Source organism: Ahaetulla prasina, chromosome 14 (genome assembly GCF_028640845.1).
Source record: "Ahaetulla prasina isolate Xishuangbanna chromosome 14, ASM2864084v1, whole genome shotgun sequence".
Taxonomy (NCBI): Eukaryota; Metazoa; Chordata; class Lepidosauria; order Squamata; family Colubridae; genus Ahaetulla; species Ahaetulla prasina.
In genome coordinates, this window is record NC_080552.1 from 4,806,513 (window position 1) to 4,827,331 (window position 20,819).

The window sequence follows — 20,819 nt, forward strand, 5'->3', positions numbered from 1 at the left end:
ACTTCAACTCCCAGCTTTGCTGGCTGGGGAATTCTGGGAGTTGCAGTCCACCAGGCTTAAAGTTGCCAAGGTTGGAGACCCCTAATCTAGTCCAACCCCCCAGCCCAAGCAGGTTGTGCAGCGTCTGATCCAGGAGGGGGAAAGGCCAGTGGGGGAGCAAAACTCCAAACGGTGCAGGCGTGTGGCTGGGTAGCACCAGGTTTTTCCTCTTTTTTGGGGGGCGGTAATGGGGAAAAATGCAGAAGTGGGAGCTGTTCCACTTTTAATGCAGGGAAGACTATCTGGAGGAAGAATTCGGGGTCTTTGTTACGGTTCGGAATGGGCAAAAAGCCCTTTCGACTTCAAAGGGCTGAGTTTGCAGCCGCAAATGCCTTTTTTTTTTAAATGAAATCCGCGCTTCGCAATCGCTAAGATGGGGAAAGTTTCAACGGGGGATTCTAGCAATTGAAGTCCACCCACCGTGAAGCTGCAGAGGTGGAGAAAACTCGGCCTTAACCGCGCCTAACAAATCCCCGCGAGACACGTGTCTTTTCCCCCAGGACTCTTCCGCCCCGCATTGGGGCGGCAGCCGAATGAAAACCGGAAGCGGTGAACGCCGCCCGCTCTGCCCACCCCTATGTACTTTCCCTAGGCTTTCCGATAGGCTACGGGGGAAGAGCGCGCATGCGTAGACGTCGCCTCGGCCCGGAGGCATGCTGGGGTCTGTAGTTTTCACTCCGCTCATCCAGTCCGAAGGAGCCGGCGAGCAGAGCCATGGAGGGCGAGGGAGTTGCGTCGGTTCTCTGCCTCTTCGACGTGGACGGCACCCTGACCGCCCCTCGGCAGGTGGGACTAGGGGGAGGTCGAGCAGGAGGGTGCCTCTGAGCATGGGCAGAGTGCTTTGAGCCCGGGAGCAGCCTGCTAGGGAAGAGGGCGGTGCAGGCAAGTTCCTTGCAAGGCATGCAATGCAACTGCCGTTTGCAAAACTGCGAAAAAGTGACACGTAGTGGTCCTCGACTTAGGACCGCAATTGAGCCCGAAATTTATGTTGCTAAGTGAGACGGTTGTTAAGTGAGCCTTGCCCCGTTTTTTCTTGCCACCGTCCTTAAGTGGATCACTGCCGTGGCTAACACGGTTGGTAAGTGAGTCTGGTTTATCCATTGACTTTGCTTATCAGAAGCGGCCGAAAGGGAAATGGCGTGAGCCCAGGGACACTGCCACCGTCGTAAATGTGAGTCCGAATTTTGATCACCTGACCCTGGGGATGCTGCAGCAGTCGTAAGTGTGAGAAATGGCCAAAGGTCACTTTTTTCAGCGATGTTGTAACTTTGAATGGTCACTAAACGAACTGTTTAAGTTGAGGACTGCCAGTATTAATTGTTAATTGTTCTCTGATTAATAGTTGAACGCTCTCTGCTGGCCAGGCTTTCAATGCATCACGCAGTATTCTGTCATATCTTGAGTTGCTCTTCTTCTTTCAGGTTTTAATCTTTAATACAGTTTTAATGCATTTTTGCAATTAATTTGATACTCTGGTTATAATGAGAAGCGAGTAAACCTGGTTGGGAATCAATAAACAGCATCATCAGTCGTGGCAGCATTAGAAGGAGCAGCATCATTTCTTGTTTTAACTCTTGATGATTTCTTACTTGGAGTTTATCCAAACTTAAGTGTGAGTTTGTTGAACTTCATAATTTGGGGCCATTTGATCACTAGCGCCTTAGTTTTTGTGGGCAGTTCTGATTTCTTACTCCTTATCTTACTTTCATCACAGATCAAGTTGGTTTTCAAAAGAAATTAACAATAAGGACCATAATTAGAGCATAATAAAAAATGTAGTAGTGATAACAAAACTGTCTCTAATTCAAGACCGCTTCCTGATTTGATGAACTAGACATTTTATTTCCTTGTAGAAATGACAGAAAAGGACATTTTTCCATTTTATTTCTTCACCTGCAGTTATGCCGCTATATAGTCTGCAAGGATTTGGTTAATTGATTCACTTTGTATAAATACACCGCCCTACCTTGCAAACGGTTGTAAAGATTAGTGAAATAAGGTGTGTGAAATCAGTTTCTTCGGATGAAGAACTGTTTTTACTATACTTGGTAAAATGCTTTGCACAGTGAGGGCTTTACAATAATAATAATAATAATGCCTTGCACACTAAGTGTCTTCTATTAATAATAATAATAATTTGATACTCACTGAATGAAAAGAACACAACTTCAAAAATTGTAATTTTTACTACAAAGGGGGGAAAGAATAAGAAATGTAGAACTAAGAACTAGAACTAGAACTAAGGAGAAATTTCCTGACAGTTAGAACAATTAATAAGTGGAACGACTTGCCTTCAGAAGTTGTGAATGCTCCAACACTGGAAATTTTTAAGAAAATGTTGGATAACCATCTGACTGAGATGGTGTAGGGTTTCCTGCCTGGGCAGGGGGTTGGACTAGAAGGCCTCCAAGGTCCCTTCCAACTCTGATGTTATGTTATGTTATGTATTGTTATGCTACTACTTGTATTGAAACAGTTAACTTTTCATTCATTTCTAAAGTCATTGTTTTATTCTGGCATTCTAACATGCCTCACTAAGATCAAGTCTATTGTAATGTTTCAAAGACGTCTGTTTCTTTAAACTTGGTTAAGAACGAACGCTATCTAGAAAAACTTCTGACTTCAGAAGTTGTGGGTTCCTTAGCTCTGGAGGCTTTTAACTGGACAGCCACTTGTCTGATATAGTATAAGGTTTCCTGCTTAACAGGATTGGAGTAGAAGACCTCCAAGGTCCCTTCCAACTCTGATGTTATGTTATGTTATGTATTGTTATGCTACTACTTGTATTGAAACAGTTAACTTTTCATTCATTTCTAAAGTCATTGTTTTATTCTGGCATTCTAACATGCCTCACTAAGATCAAGTCTATTGTAATGTTTCAAAGACGTCTGTTTCTTTAAACTTGGTTAAGAACGAACGCTATCTAGAAAAACTTCTGACTTCAGAAGTTGTGGGTTCCTTAGCTCTGGAGGCTTTTAACTGGACAGCCACTTGTCTGATATAGTATAAGGTTTCCTGCTTAACAGGATTGGACTAGAAGACCTCCAAGGTCCCTTCCAACTCTATTATTCTGTTAAGAGTTTGAACATTGGGCTTAAGGCGCTCATTCAACCCCATTGGATCACTTCGTGGCCTCCCCTCCTAACTCACAGGACCATTTTCAGAACAAAGACGGAAAGAAACCAACATTATGAATGAGTAATGTGGAAATAATAACAGGGACCATCAAGAGAGCTTGCGAGTGTTGCTGGAATCCCTGTTAGATCTGATTGACACACTTTTATTTATTTATTATTTATTTATTTTTGTCACACAGTATATATAAGCATAAGCATGAAATAACTATACAATATATAAGCATATATATAAGTATGAGTATGTAATAACTATATTAATTGGATACAACCAAAGGGAACATTAGGACAGGAACGGTAGGCACGTTGGTGCTCTTATGCACGCCCCTTACAGACTTCTTAGGAATGGGGTGAGGTCAATAGGGCCGGTTTAGCTCACGCTGGTAAAGCCTGTTATTAAGAACACAGTAGCCTGCAATTACTGCAGGTTCGAGCCCGGCCCAAGGTTGACTCAGCCTTCCATCCTTTATAAGGTAGGTAAAATGAGGACCCAGATTGTTGGGGGGGCAATAAGTTGACTTTGTAAAAATATACAAATAGAATGAGACTATTGCCTTATACACTGTAAGCCGCCCTGAGTCTTCGGAGAAGGGCGGGGTATAAATGTAAACAAACAATAGTAGACAGTTTTTGGTTGAAGCTTTGGGGATTTTGGGAAGAAACCACAGAGTCAGGTAGCTTATTCCAAGTATTAACAACTCTGTTACTGAAGTCATATTTTCTGCAATCAAGATTGGAGCGGTTAACATTAAGCTTAAATCTATTGTGTGTTCGTGTATTGTTGCGATTGAAGCTGAAGTAGTCTTCAGCAGGAAGGACATTGCAATAGATGATTCTGTGAGTTAAACTCAGGTCATGTCGAAGGCGGCGGAATTCTAAGTTTTCTAAACCCAGGATTTCAAGTCTAGTGGCATAAGGTATTTTGTTGTATTCAGAGGAGTGGAGAACTCTTCTTGTAAAATATTTCTGGACACGTTCAATTGTATTGATGTCAGAAATGTGGTATGGGTTCCAGACAGTTGAGCTGTATTCAAGAATTGGTCTAGCAAATGTTTTATATGCTCCGGTTAGTAGTGTATTGTTTTTGGAGAAGAAGTTATGCAAGATTAGATTTACAACTCTTAAAGCCTTTTTTGCGATGTAGTTGCAGTGGGCTTTGGCATATGATCATTGGATATGAAAACTCCAAGGTCTTTAACACTGATTTCTCTTTTCTCATCCGATCCAGAAAATCACTCCCGAGATGGCAGATTTCTTACAGATTTTGCGGCAGAAGGTGAAAGTCGGTGTGGTAGGAGGCTCAGACTTCGAAAAGATCCAGGAACAACTGGGGGAAGACGGTAAGAAGAAAGCGAAGGCGTGGGAAGCCGAGCCAGGAGTAGCAAAGTTGACTTGAATCGCCATTAGGGGTTGGGTGGCTATCTCACCTTCTCTATCGCGTTCACTTCCAAGGTCGGCTTGCACAAATATCATTTATGCTTCCAGCCGAGCAGATAAGAGAACGTGCCATGTGGCCACGGGCATGACGGAGCTGCTGTAAATTGAATTAAAAGTCCATTCCTGTTTTCAGATTGGAAAAAAATCATGTGACTTGAAATCCAGGAAGGAAACTTCTCCACAACTCTTTAGTTCTGTGACTAACTGGCGGCTATGAATGTAGAGAGAATATCTTTCTGAGAAATAAACCTTGGACAAAAACAACAGAGCTGCTGATTAGATAAACAAGCTTTTGTGTTTCACCCAAAGTCACAGTTTGGGGGCGTCATTATTTATAATGGTAACTTTATTATAATGGTTTGCAACCAGCCAGGAGAAGAAATTAGCACTATCGGCACAATACGGAATCTTGAAATTGGTATTGGAAGAATAAGGAGTGGTTTGAATTTTCCATGCCAAAAAATTGTTTTTCAAAAGCGGTTTTCAGCGTTACAAAAAGAAGAGCTAAAAATAACATGCAATTCAATAAAGATCTTCCAAAAGAGTGGGTGGTACCCACCCTGCCAGCTTCATTTTCAGAGATGCTATTTGGTTTTATTTGGGGCCCGGAGGCATTTTTGTACAGTAAATAAACATGATGTTAGAAACTGTCACTTCGCTTTGTTAACACACCAGCTCTCTATGTAATTTTTTAGCATCTAGAGACACAGAGATTGTCAGTTATTCTTGGATATATTTGCCTCACAACATCATATGCAATTGAATGTCATTAATTTACCCAATTGCTTTGAGGTGGCTGTACAGACTTTTTTTAAAAAATAAAATAATCAGGTGCTTTATGAATTCAGAGGGAATAGGACAGATTTTTTTTCTGTTAATTTCATGGAAATGTTCTTTGAACTAAATAATACAAATTAAAGCTCCTTTTGTTTTTTTCTTCCTTTTTTTGGAGGGTAGTGATTGGAAAATATGACTATGTTTTCCCAGAAAATGGTCTGGTATCATACAAAGATGGAAAATTTCTTGAGAAACAGGTAAGCTTGTAAGTTAGGATCAACTGACTTAATGTCTGATATATTGATATTAATGCAGGATTAGATTTTTTTTTTTACCAAATACTTTACTACTTTTCTAACATAAAACATATACTCCTTTACATCAGCTTCGTGTCGGTAATCCACTATTATTTACATTTTCCCCGTCTCATTTTCTTTAATTATACTTATTTTTTTGTCCCCTTATCCGTTATTTCTGTATATATTCCATCATACCTATAATTATAACAATACATTTTCTTTCATGCGCTACCTTTTTTGGGGGGGTGGCCTTTTCCCCTTTTTCATCATTTACCATTTCTAATTTCTATCCAATTATACAATTTATTCCATACTATATAATATTCCATATCTTCCTTTTCTTTTATCTCCTTTGTTAATTTATCCATCTCAGCACAGTCCAGAATTTTCCTTATCACTTCCTCCTCCCATGGTATGTTCTCATTTTTCCAGTTCTGTGCATGAGATATTCTTGCGGCTATTATTATGTGTAAAATTAGATACCTTATTTCTTTACTATATTTCCTATTGAGCTTCCCAAACTTTTTTCTTCCTTGCCCAAAACCACTTAGAGGAACTTGTAGAACTTTGAAGACTAGTCGTAAAAACCTCCCTTAGCTTCAGTCGCTGAATGAATGGGCACAGCTCGAGGACTACCTGTATTATAAGAACTGTGATGTGGGGTGCAATTAAAAAGAAAAAAGAGTTCAAATATGCATTTTATTTGTTCCTCCCTCAGTTCTTCCTCTCCAGAAGGCTCATCTTTGGTCTTTTCTGGGCTTCACAGGGGTTCTTTGGGCTGCGGCTTAGGTTGGTTTTAACATAATCTAATTTATGATAATTAGGTCAAGACCTTTTGCCTTTATTTGACACTCTGGGTGCCTGTTTTGGTGTATTGGACACCCCCATTTGTCACTTAATTTGGCAACAATGGTGAAGGGTAAAGATATACTATTCTTTTGCAAAAAAGAAAAGATGATGTTTAGCTGTGATAGCAATAGCCCTTAGACCAGTGATAGTCAACCTGGTCCCTACTGCCCACTAGTGGGCATTCCAGCTTTCATGGCGGGCGGTAGGGGTTTTGTCTGATACTGAAGCACTTTCCTTTTTTTTAATTTACCGTATATACTCGAATATAAGCCGATCCGAGTATAAGCCGAGGTCCCCAATTTTACCCCAAAAACTGGGGTAAACTGGGGACTCGAGTATAAGCCGAGGGTGGGAAATGAGGTACCTACGGTTGAAACCCTCCTCCTCAGCTGAGAAGGCTGGCGGCTCCCCCGCCCCGCCCTCTCACTGCACCGGCAGGGCTTCCCCGCGCCGTCCGGTAAAATGTGAAAAAAAGAAAAAAAAAAACTCGAGTATAAGCCGTATATACTCGAGTATAAGCCGAGGGGCTTAAAAAAAAAACAAAACTCGAGTATAAGCCGTATAGACCCGAGTATAAGCCGAGGGGATGTTTTTCAGCACAAAAAACGTGCTGAAAAACTCGGCTTATACTCGAGTATATACGGTAATTGACTTTTAAAAAAATTTTCATAGCATTATTTAAAAACATTTTCATTAGGTTTTCATAAAATTCCCTGTGACAATTTAAATTTCTGAAAATATACTATTTGTTTCGCCCGCGCATAAGTTTAGTTCACGTTACGTAAGTGAAACTAAATGGCGCTGTAGTGCGACCGCAAACAAAAGAGCCTCGTCCCAGAATAGCTCACGCACCTCCCCCCACACCACCCAGTTGTAACAGACAAGCAGAGCTGGTAGCTGGCGCCCCCCCCCAACCCCAATCCACGATGCGCGAGAGGCATGCACAGACAACGATACATGGCGCATTACTGTGGAACCAGTGGGCGGTTAGAAAATTTTACTACTAACAGAGATACAAAAGTGGACAGTAGATATAAAAAGGTTGACTACCCCTGCCTTAGACTTATATACCGCTTCATGGTGCTTTTACAGCCTTCTCTAAGCGGTTTACAGAGTCAGCCTATTGCCCCCCCAACAATCTGGGTCCTCATTTTACCCACCTCGGAAGGGCAGAAGGCTGAGTCAACCTTGAGCCTGGTGAGATTCGAACTGGCAAATTGCAGGCAGCCGGCAGACAGCAGAAGTAGCCAGCAGTACCGCATTCTAACCACTGCGCCACCACGGCTCTTGATGAGAGAGCAAGGTGGACCTTTGGCCAAATCATGGCTGCTGAACCCGTGTAAAAATCACCCTGTGGAAACCCTGATCCCAACCTGGTCAGTAAGTTTCCCCCAGATTCAGGAAGAAACCATCCTCCAAACTTTGAGAATTAGAACCCAGAAAGTATTTTGCTCTGGTCCGATTTCTTGAGAGTTGCTTCTGGAGGTTTGGGGCTCTGTTACAATTCTTCTTTGCATCTCCTGAGCAGAGCATCCAAGACCATCTGGGGGAAGACCTGCTTCAGGATTTGATCAACTACTGCCTGAGCTACATTGCAAAAATTAAGCTCCCCAGGAAAAGGTAAGTGTATGAGTGTTTTCAGGTAGTTCTCATCTTATGACTGGTCACTTAGTGACAGTTCAGAGTTACGACTGACCTCCTCAGGGGTACTTAGGGACCAATTCCAAAGTTAAAACAGCCACATATTCCCTCCCATGGTCATATAACCGCATTTTGGGCACTGGGCAAGCAGCCTGCATTTTAAAAATTAAGATCTAAATGTAAAGTTTTAATTCGTCAAATGAAAATTACTAATTTATCAAATGAAAATTACAAATTCATCAAATGAACATTCCAAATCCTTCAAATGAAAATTACAAATTCGAACGAGCAAAATGGAAAAACATTAAAAATGTGACAGGACGATAGGCATGTCACTGTACTTCTTTATGTACAGGAACATCTATATGAAGCCGCTGGGTGAGGTCATCAGTGGTTTTGGGGTGAGTTATCACCTGTACGCTGATGATACTCAGCTGTACCTTTCCACCCCGGACCACCCCAACGAAGCGGTCGAAGTGCTGTCCCGGTGCCTGGAAGCTGTACGGGTCTGGATGGGGAGAAACAGACTCAAGCTCAATCCCTCCAAGACGGAGTGGCTCTGGATGCCGGCACCCCGGTACAGTCAGCTGCATCCGTGGCTGACTGTTGGGGGCGGGTTAGTGGCCCCAAAGGAGGTGGTTCGCAACTTGGGCGTCCTCCTGGATGGACGGCTGTCCTTTGATGAACATCTGGCAGCCGTCTCCAGGAGGGGCTTTTACCAAGTTCGCTTGGTCCACCAGTTGCGTCCCTTCCTTGACCGGGATGCCTTATGCACGGTCACTCACGCTCTGGTTACATCCAGGTTGGATTACTGCAATGCTCTCTACATGGGGCTGCCCTTGAGGTGCACCCGGAGGCTACAGTTAGTTCAGAATGCGGCTGCGCGAGTGGTAACGGGAGCCGCTCGTGGCTCCCACGTAACAGCATTACTCCGTAGCCTGCACTGGCTTCCTGTGGTTTTTCGGGTACGCTTCAAGATTTTGGTTACCACCTTTAAAGCGCTCTATGGCTTAGGACCCGGGTACTTACGAGACCGCCTGCTGTTACCTTATGCCTCCCACTGACCCGTACGCTCTCACAGAGAGGGTCTCCTCAGGGTGCCGTCCGCCAAACAGTGTCGGCTGGCGGCCCCCAGGAGTAGGGCCTTCTCTGTGGGGGCACCGACGCTCTGGAACGAACTTCCCCCTGGCTTACGTCAAGTGCCTGATCTTCGGACCTTCCGTCGTGAGCTAAAAACACACCTATTTATTCAAGCGGGACTGGCATAATAGTGTTAAATTTTAATTCGGGGTTTTATTAATATTTCTAAAAATTTAAAACTAAATTTTAATTATCAGCCTTTTTGTAATTTGCTAGGTTTTAAATGTTTTAATTTGTATATATTTCATGTTTTATCTTGGCTGTACACCGCCCTGAGTCCTTCGGGAGAAGGGCGGTATAAAAATTTAATAAAATAAATAATAAATAAATAAATAAACTTCTTAATTACGGGGTGAGGTCCACTGAAGTTAAGTAGAATTAAAACGGTGAAAGTTAGTAGCTGAAACAACTACGTTGGGTGAGATATTCCAGATTTTGACCACTCTGCCACAAAACTCTTTTCATTTGCGCGGGGCTGGCTTAAAATTTTATCGGTTTTTTAAATTTCTTAAATTCTTATTATTAATTTTAAATGGGATTTTAGTTTTTATATATTTTAAAGTTTTCAGGCTAATTATAATAAGTTTTTTAAATTTGCATTTTAAATTGTACATTGTTATTGTCTTTTTTACTTCTGCCTGTACACCGCTCTGAGTCCTTCGGGAGAAGGGCGGTATAAAAATCAAATAAATAAAATAAATAAATAAATAAATAAAATAAACTCTTAATTTTTTGCAGTCAGGTTTAAAGCGGTTTTCATTAAGTTGGAAGCGGCTATTTGCACGCGTTACATTATGATTAAAACTTTTAAAAAAGTCATTTGCAGGTAAAATGTTACTATTTACAGCCATTTGCAGCATCCCATGGCCATATGACGACATCAACATTTAGTTCCAGTTTTCAGCAAAACCAGCCCATAATAAACAGTGGATTTGCTTAACAGCCACAGCATTTGCTTTACAAGTCTGGTGGTCGCTTAACGGCCACTGCAGAAAAGATCATAAAATCGGGTCTCTGCTTTATCCCAGTCACTGGGCAGGCTCCATTACAACCGTATGTTGATTGCCTGTATGCAACCCATCCTGGGAGAAGGAGTCTGGTTTTGTTTAGCATTCCCTGAGAACAGGGGTGGTCTGCTGGGGGTTCGCAAGGGTTCAGGAAAACCTCGACCTAAGATTCTGTGCAGTTTGGAGAATCCCCAAATCTCACTCCTGGCTGGTCCCTCCCCTCCAACCCCCCCCCAACCCCCCCCAGGAGTCCCCATGCGGCCCATTTTGGATGAAGGGTGTGCATGGAGGCTCGGGGAGGGCAAAAAGCAGGCCTACTGGAAGTTCAGGAAGGCCTTCTAGAGGGCCTCCGGAGCCTGGGGAGGCCATTTTTGTCCTTTTGAAGGCTCGAGAAAAGCCTCCAGAGCCCGGGGAGGGCAAATATGCCCCCACTACCATGCTGCAGGAGGCTGACTAGGCCACGCCCACCATGGGCACGCCCACCCAGCAACCGTGCCGAGACCCCCTTGCTAAAATTTTTGAAGCCCACCCCTGCCTGAGAACTGTGCAAGATTAAACCAAAGTGTTTTGAACCCAGCACCCTGGGAAAGCCACAGCCTGAAAGTTAGACCCTCCGCTTCCTTTTATTATGTCGAGTCTGGCAAAGAATTTGTCACCTTCTGCTGCTTGGCGAAATAATTAACCAAGATAGCGTCTGTTTCTCCATGCAGAATAAACATGTCAATCTGGATTTATGTGTAAAAAAAAAAAAGAACATCCCAGTGTAGAATAAACTAGCAAATCAGGGGAGGAAACTCTTGAGAACTACCTCTTGAATGCTAGCTTTCTACTTGCAGGGCACTTATATGGAGAAAATACAATCCTGCAGCTACAATAAAAAACGGAGAACACTGCCTTCCCTATTACCATTTTGTTCAGTTTGGCTCTGGAACATTATAGTTTAGGTTAGAAACACCCCTCAAATGTATACATTCCCTTTGGTTATTACGGTTAGGAGGGATCCTGGAGGTCCTCTAGTCCTGGGGTCTCCAATCTTGGCAACTTTAAGACTTGTCGACTTCAACTCCCAGAATTCCTCAGCCAGCAAAGCTGGAATTCTGGGAGTTGAAGTCCACAAGTCTTAAAGTTGACAAGGTTGGAGACCCCCTTCTCTAGTCCAGCCCCCTGCTCAAGCAGGAGAACCTATACCATTTCAAACAAGTGACTGCCTAGTCCAGGTGTCTCCAACCTTAGCAACTTTAAGCCTGGCGGACTTCAACTCCCAGAATTCCCCAGCCAGCAAAGCTGGAATTCTGGGAGTTGAAGTCCGCCAGGCTTAAAGTTGCTAAGGTTGGAGACACCTGGTCTCGTCTCTTCTTAAAAACTTCCAATGATGGAGCACCAGTGATGGACTTCAGCTGGTTCTATCTGGTTCGGGTGAACTGATAGGGGTCACTACGGGATGCCCCTCCCACTCACACGGACATCATGACATCCAATTTTTCCATGTTTTCGAGGCTCTGCGCACGCGCAGAAGATTTGCAAACCGGTAGGGAAGGTAAGTGAATACTCACCTGCCCCCCGTGGAGTACCCACAACTTCTGGTGGCAAGCTGTTCCACTGGTTAATTGTCCTCACCGTTAGGAAGTTTCTCCTTAATTCTGGGTTGCTTCTCTCCTCGATTACTTCCCATCCGTTGTTTCTTGTCTTGTGTTCTGGTGCTTTGGAAAATAGGTTCACCCCCCCTCTTCTTTGGGGCAGCCCCTCAAATACTGGAAGACTGTCCTTCTTGTCTCTTAGACTAGCCAGATCCAATTCTAGCAACCGTTCTTCATACGTTTTAGTCTCCAGGCCTTTGAACATCTTAGTTGCTCAAATCAAATTATCCTAGCTCAAAGTCCTAAGCATGTATTTCCAACAGCCGTAGAAGATTGTGGACAGTCCCTCTCTCAGCCTAACCCACCTCACAGGGTTGTTGTCGGGGGGGCGGGCAGGGTGGAAATAGGAAGAAGGAGAAGGGAAAAAAGAATGTGGTCGATGCCTTCAGTTATTTGTTAAAAATAATAAAGGCAGGAAAAAGTCATTTATCTCTGCTGCCCCCTCGCCCAGTGGGCTTGGTTTATTCTGCTCTCCGACTATATATAAATACGTTTTTATTTCTTTTTCTAGGGGCACTTTCATCGAATTCCGAAATGGGATGCTGAACGTGTCCCCCGTTGGCAGAAGCTGTAGCCAAGGGGAACGGATGGAGTTTTTTGAGCTCGACAAGGCAGGTGATGAGGTGGCTTTTATCCTTCCGGTTGGTGACTCCTTAGTGACCTGGGGTGCCTCAGGGGAGGGGAGCAGGGGTGGGCTTCTGAGGGTTCGGCAGGGTTCGTGCAATCCTCTAACCAAGGATCGCTAGGGTTCGGTGAACCCCCAAATTCCACCCCTGGCTGGCCATGCCCACCCCGCCCCTTCCAGGAGTCTCCACGCGGCCCGTTCATCATTCCAGGTAAGTGCAGGAGGGCCGCACGGAGGTCCTGGGAGGGCAAAAAACGGGCCTACCAGAAGTCTGGAAATGGGCCTGTTTCCAGCCTTTGGAGGGCCTCTGGACCCCAGGGGAAGCTGTTTTCGTCCTCCCGGAGGCTCGAGGAAAGCCTCCGGAGCCTGGGGAGGGCGAAAAACACACACACACACACCGCCATGGTGCAGATGGCTGACTAGGCCATGGTCACGCCCACCCAGCAATGGGGCAGTGAACCCATTGCTGAAGGATCTGAAGCCCACCTCTGGAGGGGAGGCAGGAAGTCAGCTAGTTTTAGACTTCAATACACCATAGGTGAGGGACGCGGTGGCTCAGGGGGCTAGGACGTTGAGCTTGTCGATTGAAAGGTTGGCAGCTCGGCGGTTCGAATCCCTAGTGCTGCCGTGTAACGGGGTGAGCTCCCGTTACTTGTCCCAGCTTCTGCCAACCTAGCAGTTTGAAAGCATGTAAAAAATGCAAGTAGAAAAAAATAGGGACCACCTTTGGTGGGAAGGAACAGCGTTCCGTGCGCCTTTGGCGTTGAGTCATGACCACGGAGACGTCTTCGGACAGCGCTGGCTCTTCGGCTTTGAAACGGAGATGAGCACCGCCCCCTAGAGTCGGGAACGACTAGCACATATGTGCGAAGGGAACCTTTACCTTTACCTTTACACCATAGGTGAGCAATTTTTGGATCCAGATAGTCCTTGAATTACAACCGTAAGGGGACCTGCCCATCACGGTTCGGAACTCGTGATTATAAAGCAGGTCGGTGAGCGGCCCATTTTACGACATTTTTGTGGCAGTCATTAAGTGAATCCACAGTTGTTAAGCAAACGCTACAGTTCTTAAGTGAACCAGTGGTTTATTATGGGTGCCTTTTTATCAAAAAATAGAAGTTGGGGGAAAAAAAATCTTGTGTAAAATGAGGCCACATAGTTGCCTGATTGCCAAACACCTGAAGTTCTGTCATGTGACCGCAGGGAGCGCAACCCGGGAACTTCAAATCTGGGTCATAAGTACCCGCCAGGTAGGTCGATCAGACTTTCAAACAGTCACTAAGTGAACGGTCATAAGTTGAGGACTGCCTGGGTATTTTAAGAGGTGTGATGGGTGGAATGAAAATCAATTATTTCACCACTCAAGCACCTGCCCAAACTCCCAGAAATTGACCAGACTTTTTCTGGGAACTGCAAATACAGGTAGTCCTTGATTTACAACAGTTTGTTTAGTGACCGCTCAAAGTTACAACCACACTGAAAAAAGTGACCCATGACCGTTTTTCACGCTTACGACCATTGTGGTCACGTCACATGATCAAAATTCTGAGTCACGTTACGTGTCCCGGGATCACGGGATCCCCTTTTGCGACCTTCTGACAAGTAAAGTCCATGGGGAAGCCCGATTTGCTTTGCGACCGTGTTACTTCATAACCGCAGTGATTTCACTTAACAACAGTGGCAAGAAAGGTTGTAAAAACTCACTTAACAAATGTTTCACTTAGTGACAGAAATCTTACGCTCAATTGTGGTCGTAAGTCAAGGACTCCCTATAGATTGAGGGGCTCATAGTACCATTTGTGAAGCCCGTCTGTGGGGCAGATACATGAAATGGTGGGATCAGAAGTAGATTCCTTTGAATTTGGTTGAATTATTACACCTAAATAACTACATATGTACTAGCTATTTATTAACTGCATTGATGATTCAGGGCACAATTGTCACTCCTACAAACTGGTCCCACCAGACCAAACTAGGAAATCAATTCCACAAGTAGGCTAAAATTATATTTATTGAGGTTGGCTTGAAATAACATTTTTTTTTTAATTTGCATTTATATCCCGCCCTTCTCCGAAGACTCAGGGCGGCTTACACTGTGTTAAGCAATAGTCTTCATCCATTTGTATATTATATACAAAGTCAACTTTTATTGCCCCCAACAATCTGGGTCCTCATTTTACCTACCTTATAAAGGATGGAAGGCGGAGTCAACCTTGGGCCTGGTGGGACTTGAACCTGCAGTAATTGCAAGCAGCTGTGTTAATAACAGACTGTCTTAGCAGTCTGAGCCACCATTATATTATGCCTTGCTGCCGCCTTTTATAATTCAGTCCTGCGTGTTTCAGACTTAGCCCCTTGAAGATGGCTGGATTTCACTTCCCAAAACTCCTTAGCCAGCCATTCTGGGAGTTGAAGTCCATCCATCTTTTAAGTGGCTGAGGATTAGAAACACCATGAACCAGGAAGGCATCCGTCCGAACCCCAATTGTTAGCTCATTCAGGGGTGAAATGCTCCCGGTTTGGACCGGATCGCGTGATCCGGTAGCAATGGAGGCGGGTAGTTCGGAGAACCGGTAGCAAAAATCCCTGCCCACCGACCACTGCCCACGCCTCACTGTTCTTCTTCTCTGTCCCTGAAGCTCTCGGTGGTTATATAGCTGCAAACGGCCTTAAATGACTGCCGTGGCACTTCAAAGGGCCACATTACAGCTGATCAGCGCTATAGGCAGCTAGTACACCGGTGCCTCTATTTTTAAAGAAGGTAGACCGGGGCCTCTCAAAAAAAGGCAATTAGTACACCGGTGCCTCTATTTTTAAAGAAGGTAGACCGGGGCCTGTCAGTAAAAGAAAATTGGTAGACTGAAGCCTCTATTTTTAAAGAAGGTAGACCGATGCCTCCCAAGTTTTGTATACTTTATTATTTTTATTATTTATTATTATTGACCATGCCCATTCAGTCACCTGACCACCAAGCCACACCCACCAATTAAGCCACGCCCACAGAACCGGTAGGGAAAATTTTTAGATTTCACCCCTGATCTCATTGTTTAAAAAGTGTTTTTACCCCTTTGCCTAAGTAAGAGTTCTTGCATATTTCCATCAAGGTCACCTCAGGGGTGAAATGCTCCTGGTTCGGACTGGATCGCCCGATCTGGTAGCGGGTGGTTTGGAGCAAGGGTCTCCAACCTTGGTCCCTTTAAGACTTGTGGACTTCAACTCCCAGAGTCCCTCAGCCAGCAAAGCTGAAGTCCACAAGTCTTAAAGGGACCAAGGTTGGAGACCCCTGCTCTACAGTGATATAGAAAGTTGGCTTGGTGTCAATTATTTTGTGATTGTGGCACCAAGCTATTGAAAAAAATCTTTCTTTTTTCCTAAACTGATGGTTTTTTTAATTATTATTATTTCTTGAACAGAGGGAACAGATCCGGGACAGATTTGTCGCTGATTTACGACGTGACTTTGCTGGAAAAGGCCTTACATTTTCCATAGGTACCACTTTTTAAAGAACGGAAATAGCTGCATACAGAAAATATCCTAATTGCTTGCATATCCAGAAAATCACATTAAGGGAGGACTTTTTCTTCTGTTCTATGCTAGCCTAGTTGACGGTCCGTTTCCAGAGGAAAAAGCCCAGTCAGTGAAGAGAACAACAGCCCCTCTGCAAAAGCTGTTGCTGGTTTTCTCCAATTTGCTGTTTTCCAGGGGCACTCAGAATCCTGCCGGGGTTTAAAACCCGTTTCAGATGGAGATCGCCAAGTTGCATAAAACTAGGTTGACTTGCAGTGCAGGCAGTCCTCAACTTACAACGGCAATTGGGGCCAGAATCTCCATGAGTAAAACATTGTGGTTGGAAAGGATGATGTCACATGACCACACTGCTTAGCAATGGTAAATCCAGCAGTATTAAGCAAGCATTGTCGACCGTAAAGTGAGGACCTCTCACAGCTTCCTGTTGGTTTGAACCAGCAAGGTCAGTGAGGGATCCAGCTCCAAGTTGCCAGGCAGCTTGCAAGCAGGCCTGTTACGCCCCCCGTTGGGAGCCTGAATTTATGGAGAAGACGAGTTGGAACTGGAGCCAACAGAGGTCGAGGGGGCGGTTTCGTTGGCTTCAGAGGAAAATGGGGAAGAGCAGGTCCAGTCAAGCCAGGGAGGGCCTTTCAGGATTGGGACAGCTTGTAGGCAGGGAGGAAGGGGCAGGATGACCAAGAGAAGCTAAGCAGTGATCACTCATGAGAGACAGGGACCAGGGACCACCCCGTCCTGATGCTCAAGGACATTAACTTTGCTCTGAGAAGCCGGCTAGGAAAGTCACAAGTGATGATCACATGAGCCCAGAACACTGTAACCATTTGTTGTGGCCTGTCAGCCACCGGTCCCTCCAGCAGCCGAATCGGAGGAGAAGGAGGAGATGTGGGAGTCAGAGTCAGCATCAAGGCTGAGGGAGTTCCAAGGGGGGAAGAGGGAATGGAGCTGGCAGAGTGAGAGACAGAGGCGGAGCCTGAGCCATCCATCACCCCTCAGATGGAGAGTCAACAGCCCCCAGGTCTGGAGGTGGCTGATGAGGAAGAGGAGGAACAGCTGGGTCCAGTGCCTGATGCGTAAATGCACAGAAGGCAGAGGAGAGGAGAGCAGTGGAAATCTATGGGCTGGTCCTTGGGACGGAAGAGCCACCGCTGCTAGCCAAGCCTCACCCTAGCTCTGGGGATAAAAGGCAGGGGGTGGAGATGAATAGGTGTGGCAGACAACTATTCATCTTCCGGTTGGCCGGACTTGTTAGCCTGGGATGAGAGAGAATTTTTTTCCCAGGGCTGCTGGCGTTCCCAATAAAGGAATCATTGATTTAAATACAGAGGGTCTGTTGTGCTCAGAGAGCTGGATCAGAACACCATCATATAAATACATGCCAGTTGCCAAGTGTCCTGATTTTGGTCACCTGACCGTGGGGCTGTGCAGTGGTCATAAGTGCAAGGACCAGTCACAACTCACTTTTTTCAGTGCTGTTGTAACTTCGAATGGTCTCTAAACAAATTATTATAAGTCGAGGATTACCTGTAATCTACAGCAGCTTCATAACTGACCAGTGATATCGTGTCCCCCTCCCCCTCCGACGACCGGGTCAAGGAAGTCCGTATCAAACGTGGCAACGAAGCCTCTGCAGCTTGCCAAATTTCTTCGAGGTTTCTCAGGGCAGGCAGGAGTCCAAGTTGTGACTTCAGCTACAGAGTCCGATAGCAGCAAACTAGATGAGACTTTGCTTGACTCTAGGTTGGAATGCCAAAAGCAGGTCCTTTATATAGGCTGTGGGATGTGGCTCCATGACTCAGCATTTATCCAGGCCTGCCCCTCCCTTCCTTCTGCTGGCGTCGCCTCTCAGATCTCCGGAAGCGAGGATCCTCCCACTTTGAATTCTCTTCAGCTGGATCTGCTGTCAGTAATTCCTGCATGTGGCTGGCTTCCTGCTCACACGCTGTAGGAGTGAAGTTTATCGGGCTTGTCCGTTCACTCCTGGAATTGTCTCTGGGCATGGGGCCAGGGCCGGGGGCTGGAGTCATGACAGGCCGTTCATCTTCATTATCAGACTCGGAGTCTGATAACAGGCCCGGGTGGCGATGGGAGGGGCCCGGCTGAGGAGAGGAGGGAGGACGAGGCATAACAGGCGTTGTCCCAACTGAGGGTTTCTTCTTGCAGTTTTGGAAATCCTTAAATTTTCCCCATTACTGCTAGCATTGCCCTATTGGAGAGACATTTGAACCAGGAATGTCAGTCACCATCTCTGGCCAGGACTGAACGTTTCCTTGGATTCATTCATGGTTCCTGCGTTCTGCGTCTTCGGACGTTTGTTCCATTTGAAGCTCCCCTTTGCTCAAATCAGCTCCAGTCACTTCTGCTGCTCAGCCCACTCCTCCTCTTCTCTCTTTGATCTCTGCAGGAGGGCAGATCAGCTTTGACGTCTTCCCCAACGGTTGGGACAAACGGTACTGCTTGGGAATTGTTGCCCAGGACAACTTCGAAAAGATCTATTTCTTTGGGGATAAGACCATGCCGGTGAGTAGGTGGCCAGAAGAAGCTGGTCAGATCCAGCTGCTGCTTTGAGACCAGTCTGTAGAGATTCTCAGTCATCCAGGTCACGTTTTTTTTTTTTTAAATTTATTTACATTTATATCCCGCCCTTCTCCGAAGATTCAGGGCGGCTTACAGTGTATAAGGCAATAGTCTCATTCTATTTGTATATATTTACAAAGTCAACTTATTGCCCCCCCAACAATCTGGGTCCTCATTTTACCTACCTTATAAAGGATGGAAGGCTGAGTCAACCTTGGGCCGGACTTGAACTTGCAGTAATTGCAGGCTGCTGTGTTCTAATAACAGGCTTCTTACCAGCCTGAGCTAACCACAGCACCTTTGGTTGTCCCAAAGGTGCTTTTTTCGGGAGGCAACTGGACATCCTTGTTTTTTTTTTCTTTTGAAGACATTTTGCCTCTCATCCAAGAAGCTTCTTCAGCTCTGACAGGATAGTGGGGAAGAAATCTGCAAGGAATAAAAATCCTTCCATTCCCCACTATCCTGTGAATAGAAGCTCCCACAACTTCCGAAGGCAACTTCCGTTCCATGGGTTGATTGTTCTCACTGTCAGAAAATTCCTCCTTATTTCTAGGTTGAATCTCTCCTTGGTCAGTTTCCATCCATTATTCCTTGTATGGCCTTCAGGTGGCTTGGAAAATAGCTTGACCCCCTCCTCTCTCTGGCAGCCTCTCAAATATTGGAAGACTGCGATCATGTCTCCCCTGGTCCTTCTCTTCACTAGAATAGCCAGGCCCAGTTCCTGCATCAATTCTTCATATGTTTTAGCCTCTAGTCCCCTAATCATCCTGGTTGCTTTTCTCTGCACTTTTTCTAGTCTTTTTAGAGAAGAGAATTTTTAGCAGGAATAATTTTTGAGGTACTTGTTCAAGGGCAGCAAAGAGGTGCATTTGCTGACCAAAGTGGGCCGAGAGTCTTTTTCCTCTTCTTTTCTTCCTTGGGGTCGATTTCTTCTTTTCTGTTGGTTTCCTTTGCAGGGTGGAAACGACTACGAAATTTACACGGACCCCAGGACCCTCGGCCACAGCGTCTCTTCGCCCGAGCAGACGAGAGAGATATGCGAAGGCTTGTTTTTCAAATAGCTCACGGGGCTGCCTTTGTCCTGAAGCTGGGTTCAGGACCACGAATGGAATCCAAATCCTGGAAATCGGGGAAAAGGGTTAGGGTAACATCTGAACTGTGGGGGGCAGGGGGCAGGGGTGGGCTTCAAAAATTTTAGAAGGGGTTCTCTGCCCGGTCACTGGGTGGGTGTGGCCAAGTTGGGCTCCTGCCCCATAGGGGCGGGGTTTTTTTGCCCTCCCTGGACTCCCAAGGCAGGCCCGTTTTTCACCCTTCCCAAGCCTCCGTGCGTGTCCTGCCCTTACCTGCATCCAAAACGGACCACGTGGGGACCCCTGGGAGGGGAGGGGAGGAGAGGGGTGGGCAGGGCCATCCAAGAGTGGGATTTGGGGGTTCTTCGAACTGCACAGAATCTTAGCTAAAGATTCTCCCAAACCCCTGCAAACCCCCAGTAGCCCACCCCTGGAGGGAGGAGGGGGAGCGCCCAGTATCCCATCCGTCCGCTCGGCTGTTCTGAGCTCACATATTGCACTACGCTAGGCTTTCTTCCCTTCTGTTCACACCAGGCAACAAGCCCTAATCCATGGTTCACAAACCATCTTTGCACAGACTTGGTTCCCAAGAATAAAACAGCGGCCAGTTTGATGGCTTAGTGCGCTTTGTGGGCCAGTTCCGTCTTGAGAAGGAAAGAAGGAAGGAAGGAGAGAAAGAGAGGAGGGAGGGAGGAGGGACAGAGGGAAGGAAGGAGAGAAAGGGAAAAGGGAGGGACAGAGGGAAGGAAGGAGAGAAAGAGCAGGGAGGGAAGGAGGGAGGGAGGGAGGGAGGAGGAAAGGAAAGAAGGAAGGAAGGAGAGAAAGAGGAGGGAGGGAGGGAAGGAAGGAGAGAAAGGGAAAAGGGAGGGACAGAGGAAGGAAGGAGAGAAAGCAGGAGGGAAGGAGGAGGGAGGAGGAAAGGAAAGAAGGAAGGAAGGAGAAAGAGGAGGGAGGAGGAAGGAAGGAGAAAGGGAAAAGGGAGGACAGAGGAAGGAGAGAAAGCAGGGAGGGAAGGAGGAGGAGGGAGGGAGGAGGAAAGGAAAGAAGGAAGGAAGGAGA

The 20,819-nt window shown here is 45.7% G+C and overlaps 1 protein-coding gene across 2 annotated transcripts; it reads left to right on the forward strand.

Annotated features, from left to right (window-relative positions):
- The first annotated feature begins 433 nt into the window (after nt 1-433).
- On the forward strand, nt 434-20,451 carry PMM2 (phosphomannomutase 2). Of its 2 annotated transcripts, none has more exons than XM_058157829.1 (8): nt 434-825; nt 4,402-4,513; nt 5,568-5,644; nt 8,064-8,155; nt 12,472-12,571; nt 16,002-16,077; nt 18,518-18,633; nt 19,647-20,450. In XM_058157829.1, exons 1-8 carry the CDS (start codon nt 754-756, stop codon nt 19,749-19,751), a joined length of 750 nt encoding a protein of 249 aa, XP_058013812.1. In that variant the 5' UTR covers nt 434-753; the 3' UTR covers nt 19,752-20,450. The 2 variants fall into 2 exon arrangements, with proteins under 2 accessions (XP_058013812.1, XP_058013813.1); XM_058157830.1 differs by lacking the exon at nt 434-825 and adding an exon at nt 898-1,257 and having other exon boundaries at nt 19,647-20,451.
- Nucleotides 20,452-20,819: the final 368 nt, after the last annotated feature.